The sequence below is a fragment of the Natrix helvetica genome (assembly GCF_964273705.1).
Source record: "Natrix helvetica genome assembly, chromosome: 3".
NCBI lineage: Eukaryota > Metazoa > Chordata > Lepidosauria > Squamata > Natricidae > Natrix > Natrix helvetica.
In genome coordinates this window covers 176,671,321-176,686,481 of record NC_138549.1, presented here as the reverse complement: position 1 = coordinate 176,686,481, position 15,161 = coordinate 176,671,321, and the positions used below count along the sequence as shown (strand labels likewise).

At 41.7% G+C, this 15,161-nt stretch overlaps 1 protein-coding gene across 1 annotated transcript in view; it reads right to left on the bottom strand.

The window, feature by feature from the left end:
- The window catches only part of EFCAB8 (EF-hand calcium binding domain 8), a gene marked incomplete at both ends in the record, with an annotated part of 61,502 nt that overhangs the window by 11,371 nt on the left and 34,970 nt on the right, over window positions 1-15,161 (bottom strand). The window contains 4 exons of the mRNA XM_081949192.1: window positions 4,281-4,439; window positions 6,497-6,724; window positions 12,106-12,240; window positions 13,961-14,188. Of these exons, the coding sequence (XP_081805318.1) occupies window positions 4,281-4,439; window positions 6,497-6,724; window positions 12,106-12,240; window positions 13,961-14,188 (750 nt within the window). The remainder of the gene's footprint in view (window positions 1-4,280; window positions 4,440-6,496; window positions 6,725-12,105; window positions 12,241-13,960; window positions 14,189-15,161) is intronic.

Here is a 15,161-nt window from a genome sequence, read left to right as displayed (position 1 = left end):
TTGCCATTACAGAAACTTGGTGGGATGAAACTGACAAATGGAACATACAGCTAGAAGGATTTAAATTATTTAAAAGAAATAGACCAAATAAAAGAGGAGGTGGAGTTGCACTATATATAAGAAATAACTATGTCTCTACAGAAATAGAGCACAACAATAATGAGAACTATCTTGAATGCATTTGGGTCAATATTAAAGGTTGTGGGGGAAATGACATTGCCATAGGTCTATACTACAGGCCACCCAACCAAGCAGAGGAAGAAGATGAACTTTTTGCTAGTCAGCTAACTAAGGTATGTAGGAAGCACACCACAATAGTAATGGGAGATTTTAACTACCCTGACATCAACTGGGAAACAAACTCTGCACCAAGTGGAAGATCCAACAGGTTCCTAACAAACCTAGCAGACAACTTTGTTTTCCAAAAAGTAGAGAAGGAAACAAGGGGATCAGCCATACTGGACTTAATTCTCACTAACAGAGAGGAAATGATAGAAGGTGTTGAAGCCATAGGAACCCTGGGGGCAAGTGACCATGCAATATTGGAATTCAACATTATCCAAACACAAGTAGTAGAACAAAGTCAAACTAGAGTCTTGGACTTTAAGAAAGCTAATTTCAATAAACTTAGAGAGAGCTTGGGAAAAATTCCATGGATGAGAATCCTCGAGGGGAAAACAACTCAAGAAGCTTGGGAAATTTTGAAAAATGAGATTAGAAAAGCCCAGTCTAACACAATACCAATGAAGAAGAAAAACAACAGCTCCCAAAAGAAACCAGCATGGCTGCATAAACAACTATCTGACAAACTGAAAGACAAAAAAAGTAAGTATAAAAAGTGGAAGGAGGGGGACATAACTAAGGCAGAATATCAGCAAATAGCCCGAGCCTGTAAAGATGAAGTGAGGAAAGCTAAGGCTCACAATGAAGAAAGGCTTGCCACAAAAGTAAAAATTAACAAAAAAAGCTTCTTCCAACATGTTAAAAACAAGAAAAAAGTTAAGGAAACAATTGGTCCATTGCTAGGAGAAAGTGGCAAGAAAGTGACAAGCAACAGGGAGAAAGCAGAACTATTTAACTCATGTTTTGCATCTGTCTTTACACAAAGGGATAAAACAGTCCAACCTATCAAAAGCAGCACCACAAAATTAGGAACACAAATTGAAATAGGGAAGAAAATGGTAAGTGAGCACCTGTCTACCCTAGATGAGTTCAAATCACCAGGACCGGATGGATTACACCCCAGAGTTCTGAAGGAACTAGCAGACGAGATCTCAGAACCACTGAATTATATCTTTCAGAGATCCTGGAACACCGGGGAACTACCAGAGGACTGGAAAAGAGCTGATGTGGTTCCCATCTTCAAAAAAGGGAAAAAATTAGATCCAGGAAACTACAGACCTATCAGCCTAACCTCAATATCAGGAAAGATTCTGGAAAAAATAATCAAGCAACGAATTTGCGAACACCTAGAAGCAAACAAAGTAATAGCCAAAAGCCAACATGGATTTGTCAAAAACAGATCATGCCAGACTAATCTTATTGCATTCTTTGATAATGTGACAAAATTAGTGGACCAGAGGAATGCCGTTGATATAGTTTACTTGGACTTCAGTAAGGCTTTTGATAAGGTAGACCATAACCTACTACTAGATAAAGTAGAAGAATGTGGGTTAGACAGCATCACCACCAGATGGATTGGTAACTGGCTGACCAACCGCACTCAACGTGTAGTTCTCAATGGAACTGCATCTACATGGAGGGAAGTATGCAGTGGAGTACCCCAAGGCTCTGTTTTAGGCCCAGTACTCTTCAACATCTTCATCAATGATTTGGATGAGGGAATAAATGGGGAACTCATCAAATTTGCAGATGATACCAAGCTGGCAGGAATAGCCAACACTCCAGAAGATAGGCTTAAGATACAGAAGGATCTTGACAAACTTGAACATTGGGCACTATCTAATAAAATGAAATTCAATGGTGAAAAGAGTAAGGTTCTACATTTAGGCAACAAAAACGGAATGCACAGGTACAGTATAGGTGATACCTTACTCAGTAGTAGTAACTGTGAAAGGGATCTTGGAGTCCTAGTGGACAACCATTTAAATATGAGCCAGCAGTGTGCAGCAGCTGCCAAAAAAGCCAACACAGTTCTAGGCTGCATCAACAGAGGGATAGAATCAAGATCACGTGAAGTGTTAATACCACTTTATAATGCCTTGGTAAGGCCACACTTGGAATACTGCATTCAGTTCTGGTCGCCACGATGTAAAAAAGATGTGGAGACTCTAGAAAGAGTGCAGAGAAGAGCAACAAAGATGATTAGGGGACTGGAGACTAAAACATACGAAGAACAGTTGCAGGAACTGGGTATGTTTAGCTTAAGAGAAAGAAGGACTAGGGGAGACATGATAGCATTATTCCAATATCTCAGAGGTTGCCACAAAGAAGAGGGAGTCAAACTATTCTCCAAAGCACCTGAGGGTAGAACAAGAAGCAATGGGTGGAAACTAATCAAGGAGAGAAGCAATTTAGAACTGAGGAGGAATTTCCTGACAGTGAGAACAATTAATCAGTGGAACAGCTTGCCTCCAGAAGTTGTGAATGCCCCAACACTGGAAGTCTTTAAGAAGATGTTGGATAGCTATTTGTCTGAAACGGTATAGGGTTTCCTGCCTAGGCAGGGGGTTGGACTAGAAGACCTCCAAGGTCCCTTCCAACTCTACTATTGTATTGTAAGTACGTTGTTATTAAGCAGACAATCAAGAATGTAAGAGAATTAGGTTTATTGAAAAGAAAGAAACATTAATCGTAATTGAATATATGTTGTACAATGAAAGTGAGGTATTTAGTTATATTAGATGGAAAAATCTGTGATTGTATATGTAATCGAAAATACGGATGCAAAAACACTTGTAACCAAACGACATGCTGTATGTAATGGATGAAAATTTTTTAATGTTGTCTTTTATGTTTAAAAATTTGAAAAAAATATGGAAAAAAAAGAACGCATAGACTTTAAACCAGAGACTTTTTATTGGGTATTATACCAGATACATACAATAAAGACTTGAAATATTTGATTGTAAATATTTTAACGGCAGCTAGAATTATATTTGCAAAAAATTGGAAAAATGAAAAAATACCAACGCAGGAGGAAGTTATTCCAAAAACAATGGAATGTGCTGAAATGAGTAAATTGACATTTGAAATTAGAGAACAAGAAAATGAACAATTTTATAAGATCTGGGACTTGTTCTATCAATGGATACAATTATCACAATCTTTAATTGTAATAATAGAATGTGATAGGAGATACCATAAAGACATATTACTATCATATAGATTATATAGATTTATAACAATGTAATGGAATATTGGTGTATATATATATATGAATTGAATATTTAGAATATCTTGTTTAAAATGAAGAAATAATAATTATAGTTGAATATATGAGACACAATGATAAAGATGTATTTCTATACATTTGATTGATATTTTATGATTTTACATACAACTAAAAGTAACGATACACAAATATAAAATTTTGGTGAACCTTTTTTATATATACTGCAAGAAATACCAGAATAAGATAGATGATACTATAAAGATATGTTATTATTAAATAGATTTATAATGATGTAACAGATAGTTGGCATACATATGAATTTAATTCTTAGAACAGATGTCTAAAATAAGGAATTATAAGAGTAAACTGAATATATGATTTACAATGATAACAATGTACTCATGTATATTGGGTTGATAATTGCTGATTTTATACACAATTGAAAGCGGTGACACACAAATGTTTGTGACCAAATGACATGCTAAACACATACGTAATTGATGATATTTTTATGTTATATGTACGTTTGTTTTTGTTTGTTTAAAAATAAAAAAACTTCTACACAAAAAAAAAGAAGGACTAAGGGAGACATGATAGCATTGTTCCAATATCTCAGGGGTTGCCCCAAAGAAGAGGGAGTCAAACTATTCTCCAAGGCACCTGAGGGTAGAACAAGAAGCAATGGGTGGAAACTAATCAAGGAGAGAAGCAACTTAGAACTGAGGAGAAACTTCCCCACAGTGAGGACAATTAATCAGTGGAACAGAAGTTGCCTCCAGAAGTTGTGAATGCCCCAACACTGGAAGTCTTTAAGAAGAGGTTGGATAGCCATTTGTCTGGAACGGTATAGGGTTTCCTGTCTAGGCAGGGGGTTGGACTAGAAGACCTCCTAGGTCCCTCCCAACACCTCTGTTATTCTGCTAACCTGTTGGATTGCGCTGTCTTCTGAGAAAGTCGAAGCAATTCTGCAGTAATTAGGGATTAAGTCACGGAAGGAGTTCCTCTTGGGCAGAATGTCTTCAGCCAGATCTAATCTGGAAGCTTGTACTTCGGGTCCTGTGCAGTAATCCATGATGTCCCAGATCTGGAGAAAAAAGACATTATGGAGAAGTAGATTCACTTCTGGTCCATTTTTCACTTCCTTACATTTTCCCTGGCATGAATTCAAGACCTTCTTGGAACTGCTGAAAGGACCGTTTTGTAGACTGGAGATAGATGATGTTGTACCCCTCCCCCTCTGTTGAAGGATGGTCGCTCAATTTGGACCTAGATGGCCTCTTTGACCCCCTCTTCCAAACCAGCAATCCTCTCTCTCCAAAATGTGGACTTTGCTGTCTTCAAAAGAGCAGCCCTTGTCTTTTAAATGCAGATGGACTGCTGAATCTTGTCCTGATGGGTTTGTTCTCCCATGTTGTGCCATGCGTTTGTGCAGTGGCTGTTTTGTTTCCCCAATGTACAGATCTGCACATGTCTCACTGCATTGTACTGTCTGTACCACATTGCTGAGTTTGTGTCTGAGTGTTTTCTCCTTGGGGTACACAAGACAATGCAGTGAGACATGTGCAAATCTGAAGAAGGCCCCACACCCATTTGCACCACTCAGATAAACCTCCAAGTGGCCTTGACGACCATCTAAAAAGGATGCTAAAATGACCAGCTGTCTGCAAGGAGTATAAATCCTTCCCTTCCCCACCATCCGGTCAGAGCTGAAGAAGCTTCTGGGATGAGAAGCGAAACGTCTCCAAGAAAAACAAGAAAGTCCAGTTGCCTCCTGAAAAAAAGCACCTTTGGGACAAACTGGATGATGGAGAGTCTCCAAAGACCAGCCCTTTCAGAAGTTTTGCCTTTTCAAACTCAATACAGGTAAGTCCTTGGTTTAAGACAGAGCTTAATTTCCTTTTGTGACCTTGACATTAACAAGCAAAGTCAATGCAGAAGCTAGAGTCAATTAACCACAGCCCTGTTGTTCGCTTAACAACCGCAGTGATTCGCTTATCAACTGTGGCAAGGGAGGTCGTAAAATAAGACCAAGCTTACTCAGCAGCTTTCCTGCTTACTAAAAGGAAATCTGAGAGTCAACTGCTGGCCCTTGCCTCTTGTTCTCAATTCTGAACCATCCTGACTTTGGGAGAATGGAAATTGATGCCTTAGCTGGCAGTTTTCCTGGAATAACATGTCTTTTCAATCTACTTCGGCAATCCATCAACGCTTGTCTGTAAAAATAATGCGTAGATAATACCGCCTTGTCCTAAAAATACATTATAGTCATCCATTTCTAGATTGCCCATTGGAAGAGTGACAAGCAAATTGAGATCTATTGGCTTTTCTCGTAATAGTGCCCAGTATCTACTCATAGGAGTTGGCAGGTTTTGAGCAAATGGGGAGCTTTACATAACACCCTTTCTTTATTAATGCTGGTGCAGATTTATGGTCCACTTTTCCAAGGACATAAAACAAGTCAAAAGGCAAGATGTAACTTCACAGAGTGTCACCTCCAGAAACAACACGGACAGTTTAATTAAAGGGAGGATGTCTTTTTTTAGACTGAGTCCCTCTTTCACACTCTTCAAACATAAAGGGAGGAGGAGGAGAAAAACAGAAGGAGGAGAAGAGAAAGAGAAGAAGAAGAAGCAGAAGAAGGAGTGAGGGGAAAGGAGAAGAGGAAAGGAAGAGAAGAGAAGAAGTGGAGGAGGAGGAAAGAGGAGGGGGAAGGAGAAGGAAGAGAAGGAAAGGAATAAGAGAGGAGAGGAGGAGAAGGGAAGAGAAAAATGGATGAGGAGGAGGAGAGGAGGAGGAGGAGAGGAGGAGGAGGAGGAGGAAGAGGGGAGGAGGAGGAGAAGAAGAGGAAGAGGGGGAGTGGAAGGAGGAGAAGGGGGAGGGGAGGAGGAGAAGAAGAGGAGGAGGAGAAGAGGAGGAGGAGGAAGTGGGAGGAGAAGGAGGAGAAGTAGAGGAGGAGAAGTAGAGGAGGGGGAGGAGGAGGAGGAGGAGGAGGAGGAGGAGGAGAAGAAGAAGAAGAAGAAGAAGAAGAAGAAGAAGAAGAAGAAGAAGAAGAAGAAGAAGAAGAAGAAGAAGAAGAAGAAGAAGAAGAAGAAGAAGAAGAAGAAGAAGAAGAAGAAGAAGAAGAAGAAGAATCATACTGACCTTGATGTAACCCAAGGAATCACCGGTCAAGAGGATTAACTCCTTGTCATCAGTGGACATGGTGCAGACCACAGAGTCCCGGCCACTGGTGCTGCTATGGCTACCTCGGAATTTGCCCAACATCCCTCCTTTATTTTCCACCGACCAGGCATAAACGAAGCCGTCCATGCAACTGGTGAGCAAAACAGCCACGTTGGGCTTTCGCTCCCGAGTCTTCAGGAAGAGGACCTGCAGAGGTCAAAATATGGTGGCTGAAGATGACAGAGACTCCCCCACAGCCCCATGGCTGCCCCTCATCTTCTCAGATAAGGAGAAGACGACTCTTCTGGTTCTGGGGTCCCCTCTGAGCTTGGTGGTTTTCTTTCAGCTTGTGGATATTTCATGACCCAACTAGGTTCTATGCAACCTTCTAGTCCTGATGATGTTCCCTAGTTGGGTCATGAAATGTCTGCAAGAAAACAAACAAGGTCAGAGACCATCAAGGACTTCACAGTCATTGTCCTCCCCCTCCCCCCTCCCTCTCCCCCTCCTCTTGCTCCTCCTCCCCTTTTTCTGCTCTTTCTCCACTCTGCAAACCCCCACTCCCTTCTACGGTAGTACTGAAGATGTTCCCTACTTGGGTCATGAAAAATCTGCAGGAAAACAAACAAGAGGGGGGGGGGGACAGGGCTGTATGGCAGTTATCAGCTGCCTTCAGAGTGAGAAAGCAGTGAGGCAGAGGAACAGCTGGAGCCTGTTCCCAGTGTGCGCATGCGCAGAGCTGCCAGAAGACAAGAACAACTAAGAAAGCAGGGTCGACTTGGAGTAAAGACACACCTTGGAGGTGATTGGCCCCTCCCATAGGAAACAAAAGAGGGAGGGGGAGCTGATGTCACGACAATATAAAGTGCCATCTTGGAGCTCCAGGATCGCCGTCGATATCTCTGCCGCTGAACGGTCCTTTTGGACCTAAACTGTCCCGTAGACACAGTGATAGAGAAGGGCACATCCTGTGGATCCCAGGGACATCGCAAAGTCCCCGGGAGATCCAGGAGAAGCTCTTTTTTCCGGCCACAGAGAAGCAGCGATTGAATCTGCTGAAAGTTGGGACAGCTCCAGAATGGAAGAAAAGCGGGAGAGAAAGTGTGTCGAATTGGTGAGATAAATTTTATTATCAGAGAAGAAAACAACCTAAAGATTCAAAGTAAAGTTAAAATTTAAGACAGAAGAGGTCAAGCGGTGAGATTAACCCTGAGTCAAATTTAGTGTATTATCTTTCTTTAATATTTTTCTTATGGATGGAATTTTTACAAATGATTTTTACTTTTTAAAGTGGACCTGTTTTTATTTTCTTCTTCTATTTTTCTTTTTTTAATACTTATTGATTAAGACTTTCTCTCTTTTCAACACTCTATTGAATTTTTTTTTCTAAGAACTTTTTTCCTTAAGTTTGGAATATAAAGAGGGGAGTAAAAGCAGAGGAAAAGAAGTAACACTGCCACTTAGAGGCTTGGAGGCTTGGAAACATTGTTTTTCTTGTTTTCTTTGAACATTTAATCTACATAATACAATACAATGGTAGAGTTGGAAGGGACCTTGGAGGTCTTCTAGTCCAACCCCCTGCCTAGGCAGGAAACCCTATACCGTTTCAGACAGATGGCTATCCAACATCTTCTTAAAGACTTCCAGTGTTGGGGCATTCACAACTTCTGGAGGCAACTTCTGTTCCACTGATTCATTGTTCTAACTGTCAGGAGATTTCTCCTCAGTTCTAAGTTGCTTCTCTCCTTGATTAGTTTCCACCCATTGCTTCTTGTTCTACTCTCAGGTGCCTTGGAGAATAGCTTGACTCCCTCTTCTTTGTGGCAACCCCTGAGATATTGGAACATTGCTATCATGTCTCCCCTAGTCCTTCTTTCTCTTAAGCTAAACATACCCAGTTCCTGCAACCGTTCTTCATATGTTTTAGTCTCCAGTCCCCTAATCCTCTTTGTTGCTCTTCTCTGCACTCTTTCTAGAGTCTCCACATCTTTTTTACATCGTGGTGACCAAAACTGAATACCGTATTCCAAGTTTGGCATTATTACCAAGGCATTATAAAGTGGTATTAACACTTCACGTGATCTTGATTCTATCCCTCTATTTATGCAGCCTAGAACTGTGTTGGCTTTTTTGGCAGCTGCTGCACACTGCTGGCTCATATTTAAATGGTTGTCCACTAGGACTCCAAGATCCCTTTCACAGTTACTACTACTGAGTAAGGTATCACCTATACTGTACCTGTGCATTCCGTTTTTGTTGCCTAAATGTAGAACCTTACTCTTTTCACCATTGAATTTCATTTTATTAGATAGTGCCCAATGTTCAAGTTTGTCAAGATCCTTCTGTATCTTAAGCCTATCTTCTGGAGTGTTGGCTATTCCTGCCAGCTTGGTGACATCTGCAAATTTGATGAGTTCCCCATTTATTCCCTCATCCAAATCATTGATGAAGATGTTGAAGAGTACTGGGCCTAAAACAGAGCCTTGGGGTACTCCACTGCATACTTCCCTCCATGTAGATGCAGTTCCATTGAGGACTACACGTTGAGTGCGGTTGGTCAGCCAGTTAGGAATCCATCTGGTGGTGATGCTGTCCAACCCACATTCTTCTACTTTATCTAGTAGTAGGTTATGGTCTACCTTATCAAAAGCCTTACTGAAGTCCAAGTAAACTATATCGACGGCATTCCTCTGGTCCACTAATTTTGTCACATTATCAAAGAATGCAATAAGATTAGTCTGGCATGATCTGTTTTTGACAAATCCATGTTGGCTTTTGGCTATTACTTTGTTTGCTTCTAGGTGTTCGCAAATTCGTTGCTTGATTATCTTTTCCAGAATCTTTCCTGGTATTGAGGTCAGGCTGATAGGTCTGTAGTTTCCTGGATCTGTTTTTTTCCCCTTTTTTGAAGATGGCAACCACATCAGCTCTTTTCCAGTCCTCTGGTAGTTCTCTGGTGCTCCAGGATCTCTGAAAGATATAGTTCAGTGGTTCTGAGATCTCGTCTGCCAGTTCCTTCAGAATCCTGGGGTGTAATCCATCTGGTCCTGGTGATTTGAACTCGTCTAGGGTAGACACTTACCATTTTTTCCCTATTTCAACTTGTGTTCCTAATCTGATTTTTGTGGTGCTGTTTTTGATAGGTAGGACTGTTTTGTCCCTTTGTGTAAAGACAGATGCAAAACATGAGTTAAATAGTTCTGCTTTCTCCCTGTTGCTTGTCACCTTCTTGTCACTTTCTCCCAGCAATGGACCAATTGTTTCCTTAACTCTTTTCTTGTTTTTAACATGTTGGAAGAAGCTTTTTTGTTATTTTTTACTTTTGTGGCAAGCCTTTCTTCATTGTGAGCCTTAACTTTCCTCACTTCATCTTTACATGCTCGGGCTATTTGCTGATATTCTGCCTTAGTTATGTCCCCCCCCCCTTCCACTTTTTGTACTTATCTTTTTTGTCTTTCAATTTGTCAGAGAGTTCTTTATGCAGCCATGCTGGTTTCTTTTGAGATCTGTTATTTTTCTTCTTCATTGGTATTGTGCTAGACTGGGCTTTTGTAATCTCATTTTTCAAAATTTCCCAAGCTTCTTGAGTTGTTTTCCCCTTGAGGATTCTCATTCATGGAATTTTTCCCAAGCTCTCTCTAAGTTTATTGAAATTAGCTCTCTTAAAGTCCAAGACTCTGGTTTCACTTTGTTCTACTACTTGTATTTGCATAATGTTGAATTCCAATATTGCATGGTCACTTGCCCCCAGGGTTCCTATGTCTTCAACGCCTTCTATCATTTCCTCTTTGTTAGTGAGAATTAAGTCCAATATGACTGATCCTCTTCTCTACCTTTTGGGAAACAAAGTTGCCTGCTAGGTTTGTTAGGAACCTGTTGGATCTTCCACTTGGTGCAGAGTTTGTTTCCCAGTTGATGTCAGGGTAGTTAAAATCTCCCATTACTATTGTGGTGTGCTTCCCACATACCTTAGTTAGCTGACTAGCAAAAAGTTCATCTACTTCCTCTGCTTGGTTGGGTGGCCTGTAATCTTACCAGCACAAACATCTGTGTTACATGCACTGATAACCCTCTGAATTTTAGATTGCTGGGGACAGAAATGTATCAATTAATTCTCTGTCCCCGCTGTTCAGTTTAAATGTTTATCCAGAAAATCTGTGAATTTAATGGCAAGTAACTCAGTCCCTTTCTTGGATGGGTGCAAACCATCTCTTTTGTACAGTTTTTCATTGGACCAGCTGCAGACATCATGACTAATAAAACCAAAGCCTTCCCTTTTACACCACTCCTTTAGCCACACATTAAACTCTGCTACACACTGGCCCTTCCCTTTTTTGTTTCTTATATACTGGTAAAACCTCTGAGAAGATAAGCCTACAACCTATACTATTAAATATAGGGTAGAAACCCCAAGCTCTGGAAATCATTCTTCACAGAAAGTACATCTTTTTGGGACAGATCAATTGTGCCAAGATGTATAATAGCATCAACATCACAGTCCTTACTTGCATTCTTGACTATCTTAAGAATACGCCTCTTGTCTCTGCTGGCAGTAGCACCTGGCAGACACCTGACCTCTTTTAAAACCTCAATATCCTTTCCTAAATTTACATCCCTTATGATTGAATCAACAACCAGAAGGTGACTTCTCTTTTTGCATACCTTGCTCTTCTTGTGCGACTGATATGTGATACCTGGTTTCCCATTTCGTCTTTCCGAAGTAAGTTCTTCATTTTGGACCACGATCCCCTGCTTATTTGAGTCATCATTATCACAACTACCTTGACCTGTCTCTTTAGTGTCCCCATTAAGGTCAGCAAAGGCGCTATATCTGTTATGCTGGGTCACAGCAAAAGCTTTGTGTTTATGGTTCACAGCTCTCACCCTGCCACATCCCATGGTTGTCCAGACTGCTCTTCTCCTGCAAGATCTTTGTGGCAGAGTGGGCTGATAGCATGGCATCTCCATAATGTGGAATGGCTGAAGTAGACACCGAATTTCTGCTTGGAGAGCACAGATTACAGATTCTAGTTAGGTAATCTGTCTATGTAGACTAGTAATTTGTTTACAAAGGGGACAGTATCCAAATTTGAAAAGAGTCCTGCGAAAGACAGGTGCAAGAGAGCTATTACATTGAACCAAACGGGTCATTTTGAAATAAATAAAATCACAATTTCAAGTGCACTAATCCAGAATGTATTATTACTATTTTGGTTTATGGACATAGGATTCTACCTACTCCTCTTTGCCTCTCTGCTTCCCCCCTTCCAGCCAGCAGCTCCAATCACCAGCCACAGGAAAGTTCAAATGAAAAAAAAATTAAAAATTTATTTATTTATTATTATTCGTATTTAAGTACGAATAAAAATAAGTAAAAATAAAATAAAAGGGGTTTTGCCGGGATCAAAACTTTGCTTCATGCTTGTTAAGGAAGCCCGGGTCAGAACATTGGTTGAAAACAAAGGTCTCACACAACATCACACACACACACACACCCATCACCTCCAATTCTTCCAAGACCACCCACTGCTTTGCTCGGCCTCCACATCTACTCTGTGGATTGACGAGACCCTCATTTGAAAACTGACCTTCTCTACCGATCGTTGGGAAGCCTTGATCTCTTCTTGCCATGACAGGCTCCCCTTCCTCAAGAAGGAACTCTCCATGGCCGGGGGATGGATTAGGTTCTTACTCTTCATGAAGTCCTTGGAGCTCCAAGCTGCCTGTTAAGACACGAGATCCAAGGTTTATGGAGAATCTCTGCTTTTTTCAAGAGGGCACTGGATTTTGTTTTCCCTTGAAGAGATTTCGCTTCTCACCCAAGAAGCTTCTTCGGCTCTGTCTGGAAGGGTGGGGAACGGAAGGATTGATTGATCCTTTTAGAGTGTCATTGAGGCCACTTGGAGGTTTCTCTGTATCCTGTATCCAAGTGGCCTCAATGATTCTCAGAGAGAGCACTAATGGCCAGAGGACTGCAAAGAATATAAATCCTTCCATTTCCCTCCAGCCAGTCAGAACTGAAGAAGCTTCTTGAATGAGAAGTGAAAAGTTTTCAAGGGGAAAAAAAACCCCAAGAAAATCCAGTTACTTTTGTGAGGACCCCAGGTTGCACGCACTATCCTTCCCCTTGCCTCTTCTTCTTCGAAGACCATGCCTTGCTCTTCTCGGCCTCCACATCTACTCTATGGATTCAAAAGACCATAATTTAAAATATCCTTTGCAGCCTGCTTGGTGATTAATAATTCTATTCTATTTTGTAATGTATTATGTTCTGTCGTAATCTGTTGTTCTCTTCTGTAATCTATTCTATTTTATTCTGTAATCCGTTCTGTTTTGCATTCGATTATGTTTTGTAATCTATTCTATTCTGCATTTTTGTTCTTTTCTATTCTGCTCTAATCTATTCTGTTGTTCTGCTCCGTTCTAATCTATTCTACTTTATTCTGTAATCTGTTGTTCTGTATTTTATTCTATTTTGTAATCTATTCTTGTTGTTGCCCTCCAGCAGCTAGTGGAGCTGGCAGCAGATTCAGACAGTGAGGAGGTTGGGGAGGAACCTGGGCCAGTCCTGGAGTCTGGGGAAGGCTCTGATGAGGGCTCTGTGTCGGAGGCAGAGAGGGGGCCAGAGCCGTATGCCAGTTATCAGCTACCTTCGGAGTCAGACATCAGTGAGGCAGACGAACAGCTGGAGCCTGTTTCCAGTGTGCGCATGCGCAGAGTTGCCAGGAGAAGGGAACAGTTAAGGAACAAGGGCCAATTCCAGAGTAAAATCACAGATGGACGGTGAATAGGAAATTAGGAAATAAAAGGGGAGCGAAAGGGGAGTGGAGTTTGCAGGAGACCATGAGTTCGCTTAATTGGTTTGTGACTCTCCGAGACTCCTGGCCAAGTTCTGTAGATATCGGCCTGGCAGCTCTCCAAGCCAGATAAGTTCTGTGACCGTAAATCCCCCCTTGAAAGACTTTGCTGGATGTGAAGGAGCAGAATTCACAGTCAATTAATAAAAGGGGGTTTTGTCAGAGTTTGCTTCATGCTCTTGGGAAGCCTCGGTCAGAACAATTCTGCTGTTCTGTTCTGTTTTACTCTATTCTATTGTTCTTTCTCTAGTCTAATCTGTAAGGATTGTGTTTAGAAAAATAATCCCTGTCCAATTTAGGCAGAAGAGAAGAGCACGAAGCTTTCCCTGTGTCTGCTGTAGGGTCCATTCATCACTCAATATATTACGCACACCCAAATTGTGGGAGAGGTTTCAGCCCCACGTTCCAGGAAGGAGAAATCACAAACCCACCCGCAATGGGACAATATGAGATAAGACAAACACAATCCCAGGAGCCACCCCAAGAGCTCCCAACGGGTCTCCTGGTTTTAAGGTCAACCAGCAGCCTGGGAAGGCTCACGTCCAAGACCTCCCTCCACCCCTCCATCTCCCAGGACCAGCCATACCTGAGGCCTTGTGGTCCGGCTTCCAAATACAGCCGAAGAGGGACGCTTGGTGGGACTAGAAGATACCACAAGAGTTTTTGCGCTGGTGGGTCGCGTCATGTGGGTAGATTTGAAGGAACTCTGCATCCTTGGGTAGGCCCAATACTTCTTCTCATTCTCACTCGGTTGGGACTCCACCTTCTTGACCTCACCACTCTGGGGAGGGGGCTCTGCACTCATGGCAAACTCCTAGATTGAGAAGGGAGAGTGTTTAATTTTCAAGACTGACAAAAGCTCCCCCCAAAAAAAGGTATTTGGCACAATAGACTTCTTCATACTGGGCGTTTAGACTTTATTTCTGCACTGGATGCCTTAATTGGGGGTAGTCCTTGGGTTACGACCAATCGTTCATTGTTATGATGGCCCTGAGCAAAGGAGACTTAGGACCAGCCTGACCGTTGCAGCCTCCTTACAGAAAAATGGCTGCCGCGTGGAATCTCCTAATCTTTCATTTTAACTCCTAGCCTAGTTTAAAGAGACAGTTTAACCTTAATTCTGCTATTAATTGTACTTTTTACTTGTGCCTTTTATATTGCTTTATTATGTTGTGAAAACTGCCCACAGTTGCTTAAGGGAGTTGGGGAAAGGAAGGAAGGAAGGAAGGAAGGAAGGAAGGAAGGAAGGAAGGAAGGAAGGAAGGAAGGAAGGAAGGAAGGAAGGAAGGAAGGAAGGAAGGAAAAGAGAGAGTAAGAAAGAAAGAAAGAAAGAAAGAGAGAGAGAGAGAGAGAGAAAGAAAAGAAAGAAAAAGAAAGAAAGAAAAGAAAGAAAAGAAAGAAAAGAAAGAAAAGAAAAGAAAAGAAAAGAAAGAAAAGACAAGTTCAGGGAGCATCAAGGACCCTGTAAACATCATCATCGTCCTTCCCCCTCCTTCTCCACAAACCCCACTCCCTTCTAACACTGATGATGTTTCTTAGTTGGGTCATGAAATGTCCAAGAAACCCACCAAGCTCAGAGACCATCAAAGACCCCACAGTCCACTTCCTCCTCCTCTTCCTCCACCTCCTCCTCTTCTTCCTCTTCCTCTTCCTTTCCACAAACCCTCTTCCCTTCAAGCAGTGATGGTGTTAACTAGTTGGGTCATGAAGCGTCTGCATGAAAACCACCAAGCTCAGAGAGCACCAAGGACCCTACAATCCTCCTCCTCCTTTTCCTTCTTCTTCTT